The sequence below is a fragment of the Solanum dulcamara genome, chromosome 12 (assembly GCF_947179165.1).
Source record: "Solanum dulcamara chromosome 12, daSolDulc1.2, whole genome shotgun sequence".
Lineage (NCBI taxonomy): Eukaryota > Viridiplantae > Streptophyta > Magnoliopsida > Solanales > Solanaceae > Solanum > Solanum dulcamara.
Window position 1 is genome coordinate 27,861,714 of NC_077248.1, and position 13,861 is coordinate 27,875,574.

General features: G+C 33.7%; 1 protein-coding gene across 2 annotated transcripts in view; it reads left to right on the forward strand.

The window, feature by feature from the left end:
- Window positions 1–13,861, forward strand: part of LOC129877564 (dynamin-like protein ARC5) — a 34,173-nt gene that overhangs the window by 2,534 nt on the left and 17,778 nt on the right. For both annotated transcript variants that reach the window (XM_055953083.1, XM_055953084.1), the window contains exons 5-11: window positions 8,035–8,168; window positions 8,276–8,368; window positions 8,535–8,598; window positions 8,813–8,861; window positions 12,868–12,950; window positions 13,490–13,647; window positions 13,761–13,821. In XM_055953083.1, coding sequence (XP_055809058.1) covers window positions 8,035–8,168; window positions 8,276–8,368; window positions 8,535–8,598; window positions 8,813–8,861; window positions 12,868–12,950; window positions 13,490–13,647; window positions 13,761–13,821 — 642 coding nt within the window. The remainder of the gene's footprint in view (window positions 1–8,034; window positions 8,169–8,275; window positions 8,369–8,534; window positions 8,599–8,812; window positions 8,862–12,867; window positions 12,951–13,489; window positions 13,648–13,760; window positions 13,822–13,861) is intronic.

The following is a 13,861-nucleotide window of genomic DNA, read 5'->3' on the forward strand; positions in this document are numbered from 1 at the left end:
GACCATATAATTTACTGTGTGTCCTTAAGGAATTTAATCTCCTCACTGTACCCGAGGTTGTGGATTATTTCCTCTTAGGATAAAACAAATATACCTGTTAAAAAGTAATGGAACCTCAAACATCAGTAACTTCAGCAAACTCAAAACTCAACAACGAAATCACACAAAGACTCGACTTTGTTTGTAAGAAAATATATGCAAAAGAAGAAGAAAATTCGATATTTGAAAAATGAGATAATCCTCTATATTTATAGCTAATGAATGGGTCGAGTAGGTGCGAACTTACCTATTCAGAACAGACATGGTGTCTTTTGGGGAAGGAGATGTCTGTTGGGAAGGAAGATGTCCTTTCGAAAAGATTCCGCAAATTTTAAATTAATTTCGTGAATTAATTAATTAATAATCCGCAAATTAATTAATAAATAATCTTGCGAATTAATATTAGGAAAAACAAAATTAATTAATGAGAATGATAAATAAATTGTCAAAAAAATTATCAATCAATCATTTGCCAAAGCCAAAGTCAAAACTGAAGCCGTAGCTGAAGCCGAGCCGAGCAACGACGACGACGACGCTCTCTTCTTAACCCTTTAAAAGCTAAAAGAAGTATTTCTTAATATAAGGACAATTCTTTGCCCTCTATTCTACCAATGAGGGAGGTATGACTTATAATTTTTCCTTCATTTAGTTCCTCCATATTTTTCAATTCACATTACACCCACATTTCTGAATTCACACCTTACACAAAACCCAACAATCCACACATGAATGGGGAATGACTATTGTTAAAACATAAATATGAAAACACTGTGTGATTCGTAAGAAATGATTAATTGCATCTGGATAAGTAGGTTTTTCTTTGAACTTTTCGTAGTGAACATACATCATATATATTCAGTTAATCGGTAAATTTGATATTTTTGAACCGTCGAGCTTTGGTGTATACCTAGACAACATAAGTTATACAATTAATGCTTTAACTGTTTTTGGTTCTCACTGTTTTGTTTGTTTCAGCCATGAACACTTTCTGGTTCATAAGTGTATAGAGCAGGGGCAGACCTACAGAGGATCAAAAGGGTTCATGAACTCACTTTGGTGAAAAATAACACTATATATATATATATATTTGATCAGTTTTTGAAAATTTATAGCTATATATTAAATTTTTACTCCACTTAGACAAGTATAACCTTAGCCCAATGGTGAAGACGGTTCAAACTTTCCTAAAGGTTCCGAGTTTGAAACTGGCTATCAACACCTAAGCCTTTTTTCTTTTTTATATCTTGAACACACTTGGTAAAAATCCTGGGTCTGCCAGTGACATAGAGAACTGGCCTTACAAGATTCTTCTTGAAGTGGCTTACACTTGACACTTACATAGGTGATTCCTAAATATGTTATCCTATATCAAAATTAGAAATCATTAAAAGGTCTTAATGCCTTATCCTTGTTTCTGAACATTGTCTCATTACGAGAATGAACCATAAAACTTGTTTTGACTATGTTGAACCGTCATCAATGACTTTGTTTGATCTCCTTGAACCTAGATCTTGGGATCTCCAATCTTCTAGGTAGAGTTACTGCCATGATGATTTGTCCTCGGCCATAGTCCCACCCGTCAATGATCTTTCAACTACCTCTCTAGTTAGGCTTTTTGTAAGTAGATCCGACACATTATCTCTTGACTTTACATAGTCAATTGTGATAATTCCACTAGAGAGTAGTTGTCTAGTGGTATTATGTCTTTGTCGTATGTGACGAGATTTTCTGTTATACATATGCTCCTAGCTTTTCCTATTGCCGCTTGGCTATTACAATGTATGCATATAGGAGCCAACGACTTAGGCCAAAATGGAATGTCTTCTAGAAAATTCTGGACCCATTCAACTTCTTTACCAGCCTTGTCTAAAGCTATGAACTCAGATTCCATTGTAGAGTGGGTCATACATGTTTGTTCGGATTATTTCTAAGACACTGCTCCTCTGCCAATGGTGAAAACATATCCACTTGTGGACTTAGTTTTAGTTGACCCACTGATCCAATTTGCATCACTATATCCTTCAATAACTGCTCGATACTTGTTGTAATGCAAAGCAAAGTTTTGAGTATGTTCTAAATACTCCAGAACTCATTTCATTGCCATCCAATGATTTTGGTTGGGATTACTTGTGTATCAACTTACTTTACTTATGACGCAAGCTATGTTTGGTCGTGTACAGTTCATGATGTACATCAAGCTTCCCAACACCCTGACATAATTCAATTGAGACTGACTTTCACATTTATTCTTAGCAAGATCATGGTTCACATTAATTGGTGGTTTTGCACTTTTGGAATTTAATTACTTGAATCTTTCAGGTACTATTCAGATATAATGAGATTGAGACAATGCTAGGCCTTGAGGATTTTTGTAAATCTTAATTCCCAATATCAAACCGGCAACTCCTTGATCTTTCATATCAAACTTACTAGAAAGCATATGCTTAATAGCATTTATGTTGGCAATGTCGCTACTCATTATTAGCATATCATCCACATATAAACAAATAATGACGACTTGATTTGGAGTGTTCTTAATGTAAACACATTTGTCACTCATTAATTTTGAAACCATTTGACAATATTGTATGGTCAAATTTTGCATGCCATTGTTTAGGTGCTTGTTTTAGTCCATACAAAGATCTAACAATTTGACACACCTTCTTTTCATTTCCAGGAACCATGAACCCTTCAGGTTGTTCCATGTAGATTTTCCCCTCTAAATCTCCATTTAAGAAGGCTATTTTCACATTCATTTAATGGATTTAAGACCGTACACGACGACTAACTCTATTAACACTTGAATTGATGTAATTCTAATTATTGGTGAGTACGTATCAAAGTAATCAAGGCCCTCACGTTGTCTAAATTCTTTGGTGATAAATCTTGCTTTATATTTGTCAATAGTGCTATCATCTTTCATTTTTCTTTTGAAAATTCATTTGGAACCTAAGGGTTTATTTTTGGGAGGAAGATCAACCAATTCTCATGTATGATTATTCATTATGTTTCAATCTCACTATTGACTGCCTCATTCCAATATTGTGTTTCCAAGAAGTCATAGCTTTTCTAAAAGTTTGAGACTCATTTTCTAATAAAAATGTTAGAAATTCTGGTCCAAAGGAAGTAGAAGTCCTTTGACGTTTGTTGCGTATTGGAATTTTCTCATTATGATCATTTTTCGTTGTTTCTTTTCGAGATCGTTATGTCCTTCGTTAGACGATTCGCATTCTCTTTTATATGGATATATGGTTTCGAAAAATTCAGCATTATCTGATTCAATTACCATATTACTATGAATGCCGGGATTTTCTGATTTATTAACCAGAAATCGATATGCTTTACTATTCGTAGCATATCCTATGAACGCACAATCAACAACTTTTGGTCCTATTTTTACCCTTTTAGGTTTAGAAACTTGCATCTTAACCAAACACTCCTACACTTTCAAGTATTCAAGGTTAGTCTTTCGTCCTTTCCATTTTTCATATGGGATAGATTGTGTTTTACTATGAAAAATTCGATTGAGTATTCGACTAGCTGTAAGGATAACTTACCCCCCACAAGTTCTGGGGTAAACAAAACTTATCAACAATGCATTCATCATCTCTTTAAGTGTTCTATTTTTCTTCCGCTATTCCATTTGATTGTGGCAAGTAAGGGGCAGTTGTTTGATGAATAATGCCATATTCCAAACACATTTCTTCAAAATGAGATTCATATTCGCTATCACTCCTTTATCATTTTGATCTTTTTGTTAAGTTGTGTTTTAACTTCACTTTTGTATTGTTTGAATGCATCAATTTCCTCATCTCTACTACTAAGTAAATAGACATTGCAGTATCGCGTACTATCATCAATAAAAGTTATGAAATAATTCTTTCCACCGCGAGATGATACTAACTTCATGTCACAAATATTCGTGTGAATTAAGTCTAAGGAATTTGAATTCCTTTTAATTGACTTATAAGGATGTTTAACATACCTATATTCAACACAAATTTGACATTTTGATAGTTTGCTTTTTGTGAGAAATATAGCAGAATTTTTTTATTGAATTGTGTCTACATTAGACTCCTTTTCCAACTAGGACACTACATTACAATCTTTTTCCAAGTAGGATTCTATATACTATTCTTATTCCTATTCTAAGTAGGTTCGTATATATTATTCTTGTTCTTATTTCTATTCTAACACCCCCTTCAAGCTGGTGCATACGAGTCACATGTGCCTAGCTTGTTACAAATGTAATTAATATGAGGACTGGGACTTGGTAAGATATCTGGAAGTTGATCACTCGACTTCACAAAATCGACAGTTAATCTCAATGTGCTTGGTATCTAATGAAATACTGAATTTGATGCATAATGTCGATAAATAACGGAGTGATAAGTTCCTGAATTACACTGTTGAACTTCCAAAACCAAGCTTGAGAAGACTGCTTCAGACCATAGACTGACTTACGTAATCAACATATAAGGCTACTAAACTCCTCTTGAGCAATAAAATTAGGTGGTTGCTCTATATAGACTTCTTCATTGTGCAGCGGTCGTTGGAAAATGCTCAAAATATGGTACTCCCTCCGTTTCAAAAAGAATGACCTACTCTACTTTTTAGTCTGTTTCAAAAAGAATGACCTCTTCCCTTAACTTTCCACGTGGCATGTTCAAGGCCACAAGATTAAAAGACATTTAGGTACATTTCACATAATTTTAAGTTAGGACCACAAGATTGAAAAATATTTTTTATTTTCTTAAACTCCATGCTAAATCAAACTAGGTCATTCTTTTTGTTCCTGTCATTATTTTCTTTCTCTGATAACAACAACCCAAAAAAATTTATCTAGTGGTGAAGATTTTATTTCGTCAAACCAAATAAACTTTTCTTTTTCTGGAACAGATTTATCAATTGATGAAGATTTTATTTCTTCAAACCAAGTAGACTTTTCTTTTTCTTTTTTGAAACAGATTTATTATTTGATGAAGTTTTTATATTATTCGAATCGAATATTGAACCAGAGTAGAAAAACCATAAAGGTTTTTAGTCTCCAAATTTAGAAAATAGATGAACACTTGAAAGAGTAAAATTAAATTCCTTAAGCTTGATGTGCACTATGTTCAACAAGAATATCAAAAGAACAAAGAAAGCTGGGAACCAGAAAATACTAAGTGTATCAAGTAAATATTCGAGGCCACAGAATTCACTATGGATCTGTTTGGAAAGCCACTTGGTAATTGGAATTGGTGTGATTAAGTGGGTAGTAATTACTAGCTTAGTAATTACACAGTCTAGTAATTACGATGACCTGTTTGTTTGCCATTGTGTAATCCAGTATAATTACAATTGTTTTGTTTGGTTGCACAAGTGTAATTACAAGGTTATATTAAATTTTAAAAACAAAAGTTAATTTTCTAAATTTAAAATTTATATTAGACTAATAAGTATCTTTATAAATTATATTAAATTAAATATTAATTAATAAACATATGTTCTTAACTAATATTATAAAAAAATAATTTATTTATATTTTTTAAATTAGTATATTTTAAATAATTTAATCAAATAAACTAAAAGTATAAGATTTTTATGAACATCATGAAATGTATGTTTGACAAAAATGTTAATATTATAAATATAATGTCATAAAATTATTAAAACATTTGACAAAAAAATAATCTATCAAGTTTAACTAAAAAATAAATGTTTTGCAATGTGAAATATCAAGTCAATAGTACTAAAACAAATGAAATTGAAAATATGACATAAATCCTAAATTCAAAACAAAAAATTTAACATAGTGCTCTTACATTAAATTTTAACACAACGTACATAAATATGATTTTAAAAATTAGAATACAAACAAAATTATTTTTAAAAATAAATAGAATAATAAATAAATAATATGAAAAATTGCATGGAATGAAAAAGTAAAGGTTGAGAATGAGAATGAAATGAAATATAATAAAAAAATAAAAAATATATTTAGAACATATTAGAATAATAAAAATATTTTTTAAAAAAATAGTAGAAATAAAAAATAAATTAAAATGAAAAAATATAACTATAAATAAAAGAAGAATTTTAAAAAGCTTCTTGTAATTACATGATGTAATTACACCAATTACTTACCCTTCCTTGGGAATTGAAGAGTGTAATTACTTCCCTTCAATTACACCCAATTCCTCTCTTACCAAATAATTACTTGGACTACCAAACATGCCAAAGAGAGTAATTACACCCAATTACACCAAATTCCAATTACATGGTGTCTTTCCAAACATGCTCTATGTGTCCTCAAGGAATTTAATCCCCTCACTAAACCTGAGGTTGTAGATTATTTCCTTCGAGGATATAACAGATATACCTCTTAAAGAAGTAGCGGCACCTCAAACTTCAATAACTTTAGCGAATTCAAAAGTCAACAACGAAATCACACAAAGACTCGATTTTGTTTGTAAGAAAATATATGCAGAAGAAGAAGAAAATTCGATATTTGAAAAATGAGATAATCCTCTCTATTTATAGCCAACGATATGGGTTGAATAAGTGCGAACTCACCTGTTCAGAACAAACTCACTTGTTCAGAACAAACTCATCTGTTCAGAACATGCATGATATCTTTTGATGAAGGAGATGTCGGATCAGAAGGAACATGCCCTTTCCGGAAAGATTCCACTAATTTTACATTAATTTTGCGAATTAATTATTTAATAATCTGCAAATTAATTAATAAATAATTTTATGAATTAATATTAGGAAAAAGGAAATTAATTAATGAGAGTGATAAATGAATTTTGTCCTAAAAATTATCAATCAATCAATCAATAGCTGAAGCCGAAGTCGAGCCAAGCGAGCACGACCACGGCATGAGGGGACACTCTCTTCTTAACCCTTTAAGAGCTAAAGGAATTGGTTCATAATAAAAGGACAATACTTTTCTTCTATTCTACCAATGAAGGAGAAATAACTTTTCATTTTCCCTTCATTTCTCTCCCTCTGTATTTCCCAATTCACATTACACCCACATTTCCCAATTCACACCTTACACAAAACCCAACATTATCTGCATCCACGTTGGTGGGATTTCCATTCTGTGGTGCAATAACTTGAGAATATCTACATAGAATGCATGTTATATTGCATTCTGAGAAAGTCTCTTCCCATTGGTTCTGTATAACATAGTACTGATATCACAATGCATGTTATCAGGAAAAGTTTTTCTGCAATCTCTTTTTATTAGTAGTCTTCTGAAGGGGATCCTTGGAAAAAGTAAAGTTATCTCCCTGTGACCTATATAGGTCACGGATTCGAGCCACTGATGTTTGCGTCCCCATCTCTGGACCCTGCATGAACGCATGAAGCTTCGTGCATCGAGCTTCCCTTTTGATTGGTGGTCTTCTTCTATTTTTTTTTGTTGATAAAGTAAATTTAATTAATATGGGATAAATCCCGTTACAACTGTATGCTGAAAATTAAAGAACCTACACCATGGTAGTTTAAAAATGACACCCAATCTTCTATATGAATAGGAATTTCATGGGTGCACCAAAAACTAGTAAGAATAAAAGTTTATTTCTCAAGTGTACAAAGTCATTTATCATCCCCTTAAAAGCTCTTTTATTTCTCTTTCCACAAGACCAAAGCATGATGGCTAGAAAAGCAACGTCCCTGGCCCTGCGTCTTCCCTTCTTCTAGATTACCAGCAAATTCAGGATTATTGTATCGCTTCAAATGTATTACCTTATTATAGGAGCTATTTAGATCTTGTTAGCTGCAGTTCAAAATGGTTGAAAATTGTAGATGAGCCTGAATCAACTATAACAAGATCTGATAAGCTATTTACTTGAGATGTACCTTTACTATTAAAAATAAAAAAATTATAAGAATCTGTTTGACAGGTATACTTTATACCATTATGATTCCATGTTGAATATAGATGAGTAGAACTAGGTTACAATGTCCTGTTGAATACATCATTATTTCTGTGATTGACAGGCTATTTCATCAAGGGAGATGGAAGATTTAGTAGCGTTGGAGGAGAAGTTGGGCAGAGCACTTTCAAAGCAGGAAAGAAGCAGGATAGGTATTAACAGCCTTAGGCTGTTCTTGGAGGAGTTGCTCCTGAAAAGGTACATTTCTTTTTTTTTTCCCTTCTTTTTTGGTAAGCCTCTAGTCTTTCATTTTGATTTCTCATTACATTCCCAAATTTTAACCTTCAAAATGTAATGTTATCCAGGTACATGGATAGTGTGCCATCAATAATTCCCCTCCTCGAGAAAGAGTACCGGAGCAGCACTAGAAAGCTGAGTGAATTAGATCAACAACTCAGGTTTGCAGCTACTCTCTTAGGCTGGATAACCCAGAAGAAACAATTGCATATTGCATTTTAACTGTTCATAGAGGGATGTATTGACATTTTTCCTGGCAAGAATATATGATGTATCGCTGTTATCTTTATATACTTTTCCAATTTGATATTTATTCCTTTGTTCCAGCTCTTTGAATGAAGCAAAACTGAAGGAGAAAGGAAGAACTTTCCATGATCTATTTCTGACCAAGGTGTGAAATTTGCCCCAAACCAATATATGCCTAAATTCTATCTTCATCACATTATATCTTTTTTCATTATATTGAGGGGAAAGACCATCCTTCAAGTGGTCCGCATCATGTTTCTTACTGTTCATGATGGTCTTACCATTAGCTCATTCTTAAAAGTTAAGTGGTGTCGTTTTGGTAGATAAGCCACTCTAACTGAAGTTTGATTGTTTCTCAGTTGTCACTGCTGTTGAAAGGAACAGTTATTGCACCACCAGACAAATTCGGTAAAATTATGTCCCAGCTTGGTATTCTGATCTATAAAGGCTGTATCTTTTAAAAGCGTCACCTGATGTTTGTTTCAGTTTTAGCAAATGAAATTTTCTTTCTTGACATAAACCAAGAGTGACCATATGTTCTTTACCTTTTCTTCTCCTCTCCAATGATCATTTGTCTTTCTATGGAGATGATTCTTTAATCTGGAGTTAATTGGAAGTTTAAATCATTTTCTGCAAAGTAGTTTGTCTACAATTTTGCATCTTGGAATGCCATTTTCATAAAATTGAAGATTTTAGATGTGCAGACTTTCAGCAACGAGAAGGTTGGAAATGCGAAATTAAACTATGTGAAGTTTAAATTTTAGAAGTCATGCTGTTTGTTTCTGTCCCACTTTATTCAGTCTAGTACTAAGATTCTAGTTTTCAAAAATCCATAACTTAACCCTATTAGCTAGGTTCCATTTAGTTTGGATTTGGGTCTCTTTCTCTGGCTTTATTTTGTTGTCTCAAATTTCCTTTTGTAATTCATATGTTTGAAGATTCTACTGTCTTCTCACTTTTGTTTCTACAACCAACTAATAATTCGTATTCAATAAACAAGAAAAATTTGTGTAATAACTTTACCAGCTTGAAGATCAACTAATTCTACACCAGAATAGACTAGCATGTCAAAAAGTAATCACAAATTTCGAAAAGTTTGTGTTCCATCGATTAAGGTCTTAAAGAACTGAACAAGCAAACAAAGCACAATATTTAATTCTGAGGAGCCCTACTTAGTAAAAGGTGAAGGCTGATTTTACTGATGAAAAGTGTATGCAATACATTAATGTGAAGGGTATTTAAAGAATGATATCCCAACTATAATCCCTAATCTGGAACAGTAAAACACGTAGAATCCTAAGGCTGGTAAACAAATAAAAGATCCCAGAAAACTAGGGAAGATCTAACAGAAAGCAGTAACAAAGTGCAGTAACAGGGAGCAGTCACAATTTTCCTCTTTTACTTAGTATAAGCAATTAAAAGTTCTATAAATTAAGCTATGACTTAAGTTTTGCTTAATTGGTGTGTCTACCTTAGCAAATTTTAAGCTGTTAGAGAGAGGGGACATATTATATTTATTTTTGTTAGATGTGCAACACGTTCCATCACATGCGGGCATAATTCTTTTTCTTGGGTTAAGTACTTAGAAGTTTGTTTTACCTTATAAGAAAGTATTTAGATGTTCATTTTGACTAATGGGTGACAGTTTGAATTACCTCTGCCTGCTTTGAAATCATGGAAATAAAAAAGGATCTTAGACTTAACCTCAAAAAGTAACTCATGAGATGAGAACCATCATATTAGAGTCAGATCCATCCCTAGTGTTGAGTTACCCAAAGTTGGATCCCCATATTATGTTATCCTCGTGTGAGATGTCTAAGTGATCGTGAGGGGTGGAGGGTAAACGAAAGGGTGTTAGAGTTCCACATTGGTTGAAGGCATGGGCCATAGTATCTTTATATGGTCTCGGACAATTCTCACATCATGAGCTAACTTCCGGGCTAAGTTAAGCCCAAGATTCATTTTCTTTCCATTTTTTTGCAATAATACTGAATATGTCACTGAAAAAGAAATAAAAAACATGCGTAAAATAAGCATGACTGGGCTGCTGGACTTCTAGCATTGCTCCATAGCTGATGGCTATGACACTAGGATCAAGGCACATGAGGGTGAGCACTCAGCTGAGAGTGCATGGGCAGCAGCATGAAACAAAGACTGAAACTAAGAAGTCAAAAGACTGAAAGTCTGAAAGACTAGCGAAACAAGTTAAAGAGGCAGAGTGACATTAAAGAGTGAAAATGAAATGGAACTTTGGAATAGGAAACCAAAGAAAGAAGTGGAGTAGGAAATCAGAAACCCTACTGGCTGTGGCCTGTAGGCTCAGTGTATATTCTATGCATGTGCTTGTGTTTGTATAAATGTATTGTTCTATCTTGTCCTCCCTCCGTCCCAATTTATGTGGTACCGTTTGACTTGACACAAAGTTTAAGAAAGGAAGTCTTTTGAAATTTGTGGTCTAAAATAAACCTTAGATATTTGTGTGGCTATTGTGAGAAATATAGGAGAAAAATATTATTGAATTGTGTCTCTACATTATTACATTGAGACCCTATTTGTAGACACTTCATTAGACTTCATTCCCAACTAGGACACTACATTATAATCCTTTTCCAAGTAGGATTCTATATATTATTCCTATTCATATTCCTATTCCTATTTTAAGTAGGGTTGTATCTACCATTCTTGTTTCTATTCCTATTCTAACACTTCCTCTCAAGTTGGTGCATATAAGTCATTCGTACCTAGCTTGTTACAAATGCAATTAACACGAGGACCGGTGAGGGGCTTGGTGAAGATATTTGCAAGTTGATCACTTGACTTCACAAAATTGAAAGCCAATCTCATTGTGCTAAGTTTCTCATGAAATACTGGATTTGATGCAGAATGTGATAAACACATAATGATCAACTCCACTATGAGTTATGCCAAACTCGTGAAATTGAAAGTCAATCTCATTGTGCTTAGTCTTCTCATGAAATACTGGATTTGATGCATAATGTGATAAAACACATAATGATCAGCTCCACTATGAGTCATACCAAACTCCTGAATTACTATGCTGAACTTTTCAAACCAAGCTCGAGAAGGCTGTTTTAGTCCATAGAGTGACCTGTATATTCGACATACAAGGCTACTAAACTCCCCCTAAGCAACAAAACTAGGTGGTTGCTCCATGTAGACTTCTTCACTGTGAAATGGTCGTCGAAAAGTGATCAAAATCTAGTATAAAATATATGGATTGTCTTGGAATCAATAGACGATCAACATTATACAAAAAAGTCACCGAAAACTAGCTAGAACATGCTCATGCGTCGGAGTATTAGATTTGATGGATGAAAGTGGTCTCAATCTGAGAAATAAAATTATATGGGTAGGGTCGGAATGATGACACGACCCTACTGAAAAATAGAAATGGATTGCTGCACTATCCTACTGAAAAAGAGAAATTATATGGGTAGGATCAGAATGATGGCACGACCTTGTATAAATAGAAAGTAATCACCGGAAAGATGGCACGGTGCCACACGAATCAAATATGAGAAAGTAGTCACCAAAAAGATGACACAGTGCTACACAAATCAAATATGAGAAAGTAGTCACCGGAAAGATAGCACGGTGTTACACAAACACTAACGGATACTATGTTGACACAAAACAACCCTAGAAAGTCACCGGAAATTGACACACGGTGACCTCTAACTGAGTTTTGTTCTCCTGAATATGGGGTTCATGCATATATCATTGGCCCTACTTTTATTAACATAACCATTGGCCAGACAGACGGCATATATGGGTCATAGCCGCCCGCTCTTTGATTCTCTATCAGGATTGTAGAAGCTCTGATACCATGTGAAAAATATAGGAGAAAAATATTATTGAATTGTGTCTTTACATTATTACATTGAGACCCTATTTATAGACACTACATTAGACTCCTTTCCCAACTAGGACACTATATTATAATTGTTTTCCTAGTAGGATTCTATATATTATTCCTATTTATATTCCTATTCCTATTCCTATTCTAAGTAGGGTTGTATATACTATTCTTGTTTCTATTCCTATTCTAACAGCTATAATATTAAGGGTAAAAGGGGAATTCTAAAGTTAAGGTGTTTCTAATTGCAGAAAGGTGCCATTCTATTTGGGGACAAACTAAAAAGGAAAGTGTGCCACATAATTGGGACATAAAGAGTAATATTTTAATTGGGGTGTCTGGTATTTTGGTTATTTAAAAAGATGGAAAGTGAATTGTAACAACAGAGCAAAACTGACCTAATTAACCCAACTGCAAAAGTTAATTTTTATGATAAAGTAAAACTACACACTTCTAACATTTTTGGAAGCAGAAGCCTACTTAATATATGTTTGGGTTTCAGGCTTTCAGCTAACTCAACTCTGTGTATGGGTGCAGGAGAAACCCTACAAGATGAGAGGGTCAATGGAGGGGCATTTATTGGATCTGATGGTCTTCAGTTCCCACACAAACTGATACCTGTAAGCATTTATTTATCTGTAAATTTTGATTAGTTTTTGATCCCTTGGTTAGATTTAATAAAATGAAAAATTTGGAAGTCGATACTTAGTCATGCAATGCAGATGTGACAGCTGCTCGAGGCACAACATATATTGTCCTACCAATGGTTCTTATATCCCTGAGGGGATATTGGGTCATTTAATTGGTTTTAAATTAATTCTGATGGAAAGCAAATTGCATACGTTAGACCACTTCGTATGTTCTGTAGGTGTTGGTACAAGATTGAAACACTCGTTTAGCAGTTCCCTACTAATAGCAGATGCTGGTTCCTATGCTGGTATATTTGAACTTTTCATCTTCAAAGCTGTTTACTAGGAGTATTTGTTTAAATTGGAGGCGAAAGAGGAGAGTGAATCACTTTCAGAATGTCTTAATTATCTGCTTATTAGCTATGTTTATCGTCTAAGACAAGTCTATCTAGTCTTCTGGCAAAACTCAAAAGGTTGTACCAGGAGTTTCATCAAATTGCAATTACTGAAGTTATTATTATCCCTTGCAGAATGCCGGTATGCGTCTTTATGGAGGTGCTCAATATCATCGTGCAATGGCTGAGTTTCGTTTTGTCGTTGGAGGAATTAAATGCCCTCCAATTACACGGGAAGAAATAGTGAATGCATGTGGAGTTGAAGACATTCATGATGGAACTAATTATTCCAGGTGCCTATACAATTGGAGTTCATGATTTTACATTTATGTCTAGGGTTGCTTCTTATTTTCTGAGTCCTGTTTGCTAATTCTTGTTTTCCTTGCTTGAAACATTGAGCATTTAGAACAGCCTGTGTAATTGCTGTTGCCAAGGCTCGTGATACATTTGAACCTTTCCTTCATCAGGTAACTTGGTGCTATTTTCGTTTATTATTATTTTCTGAAT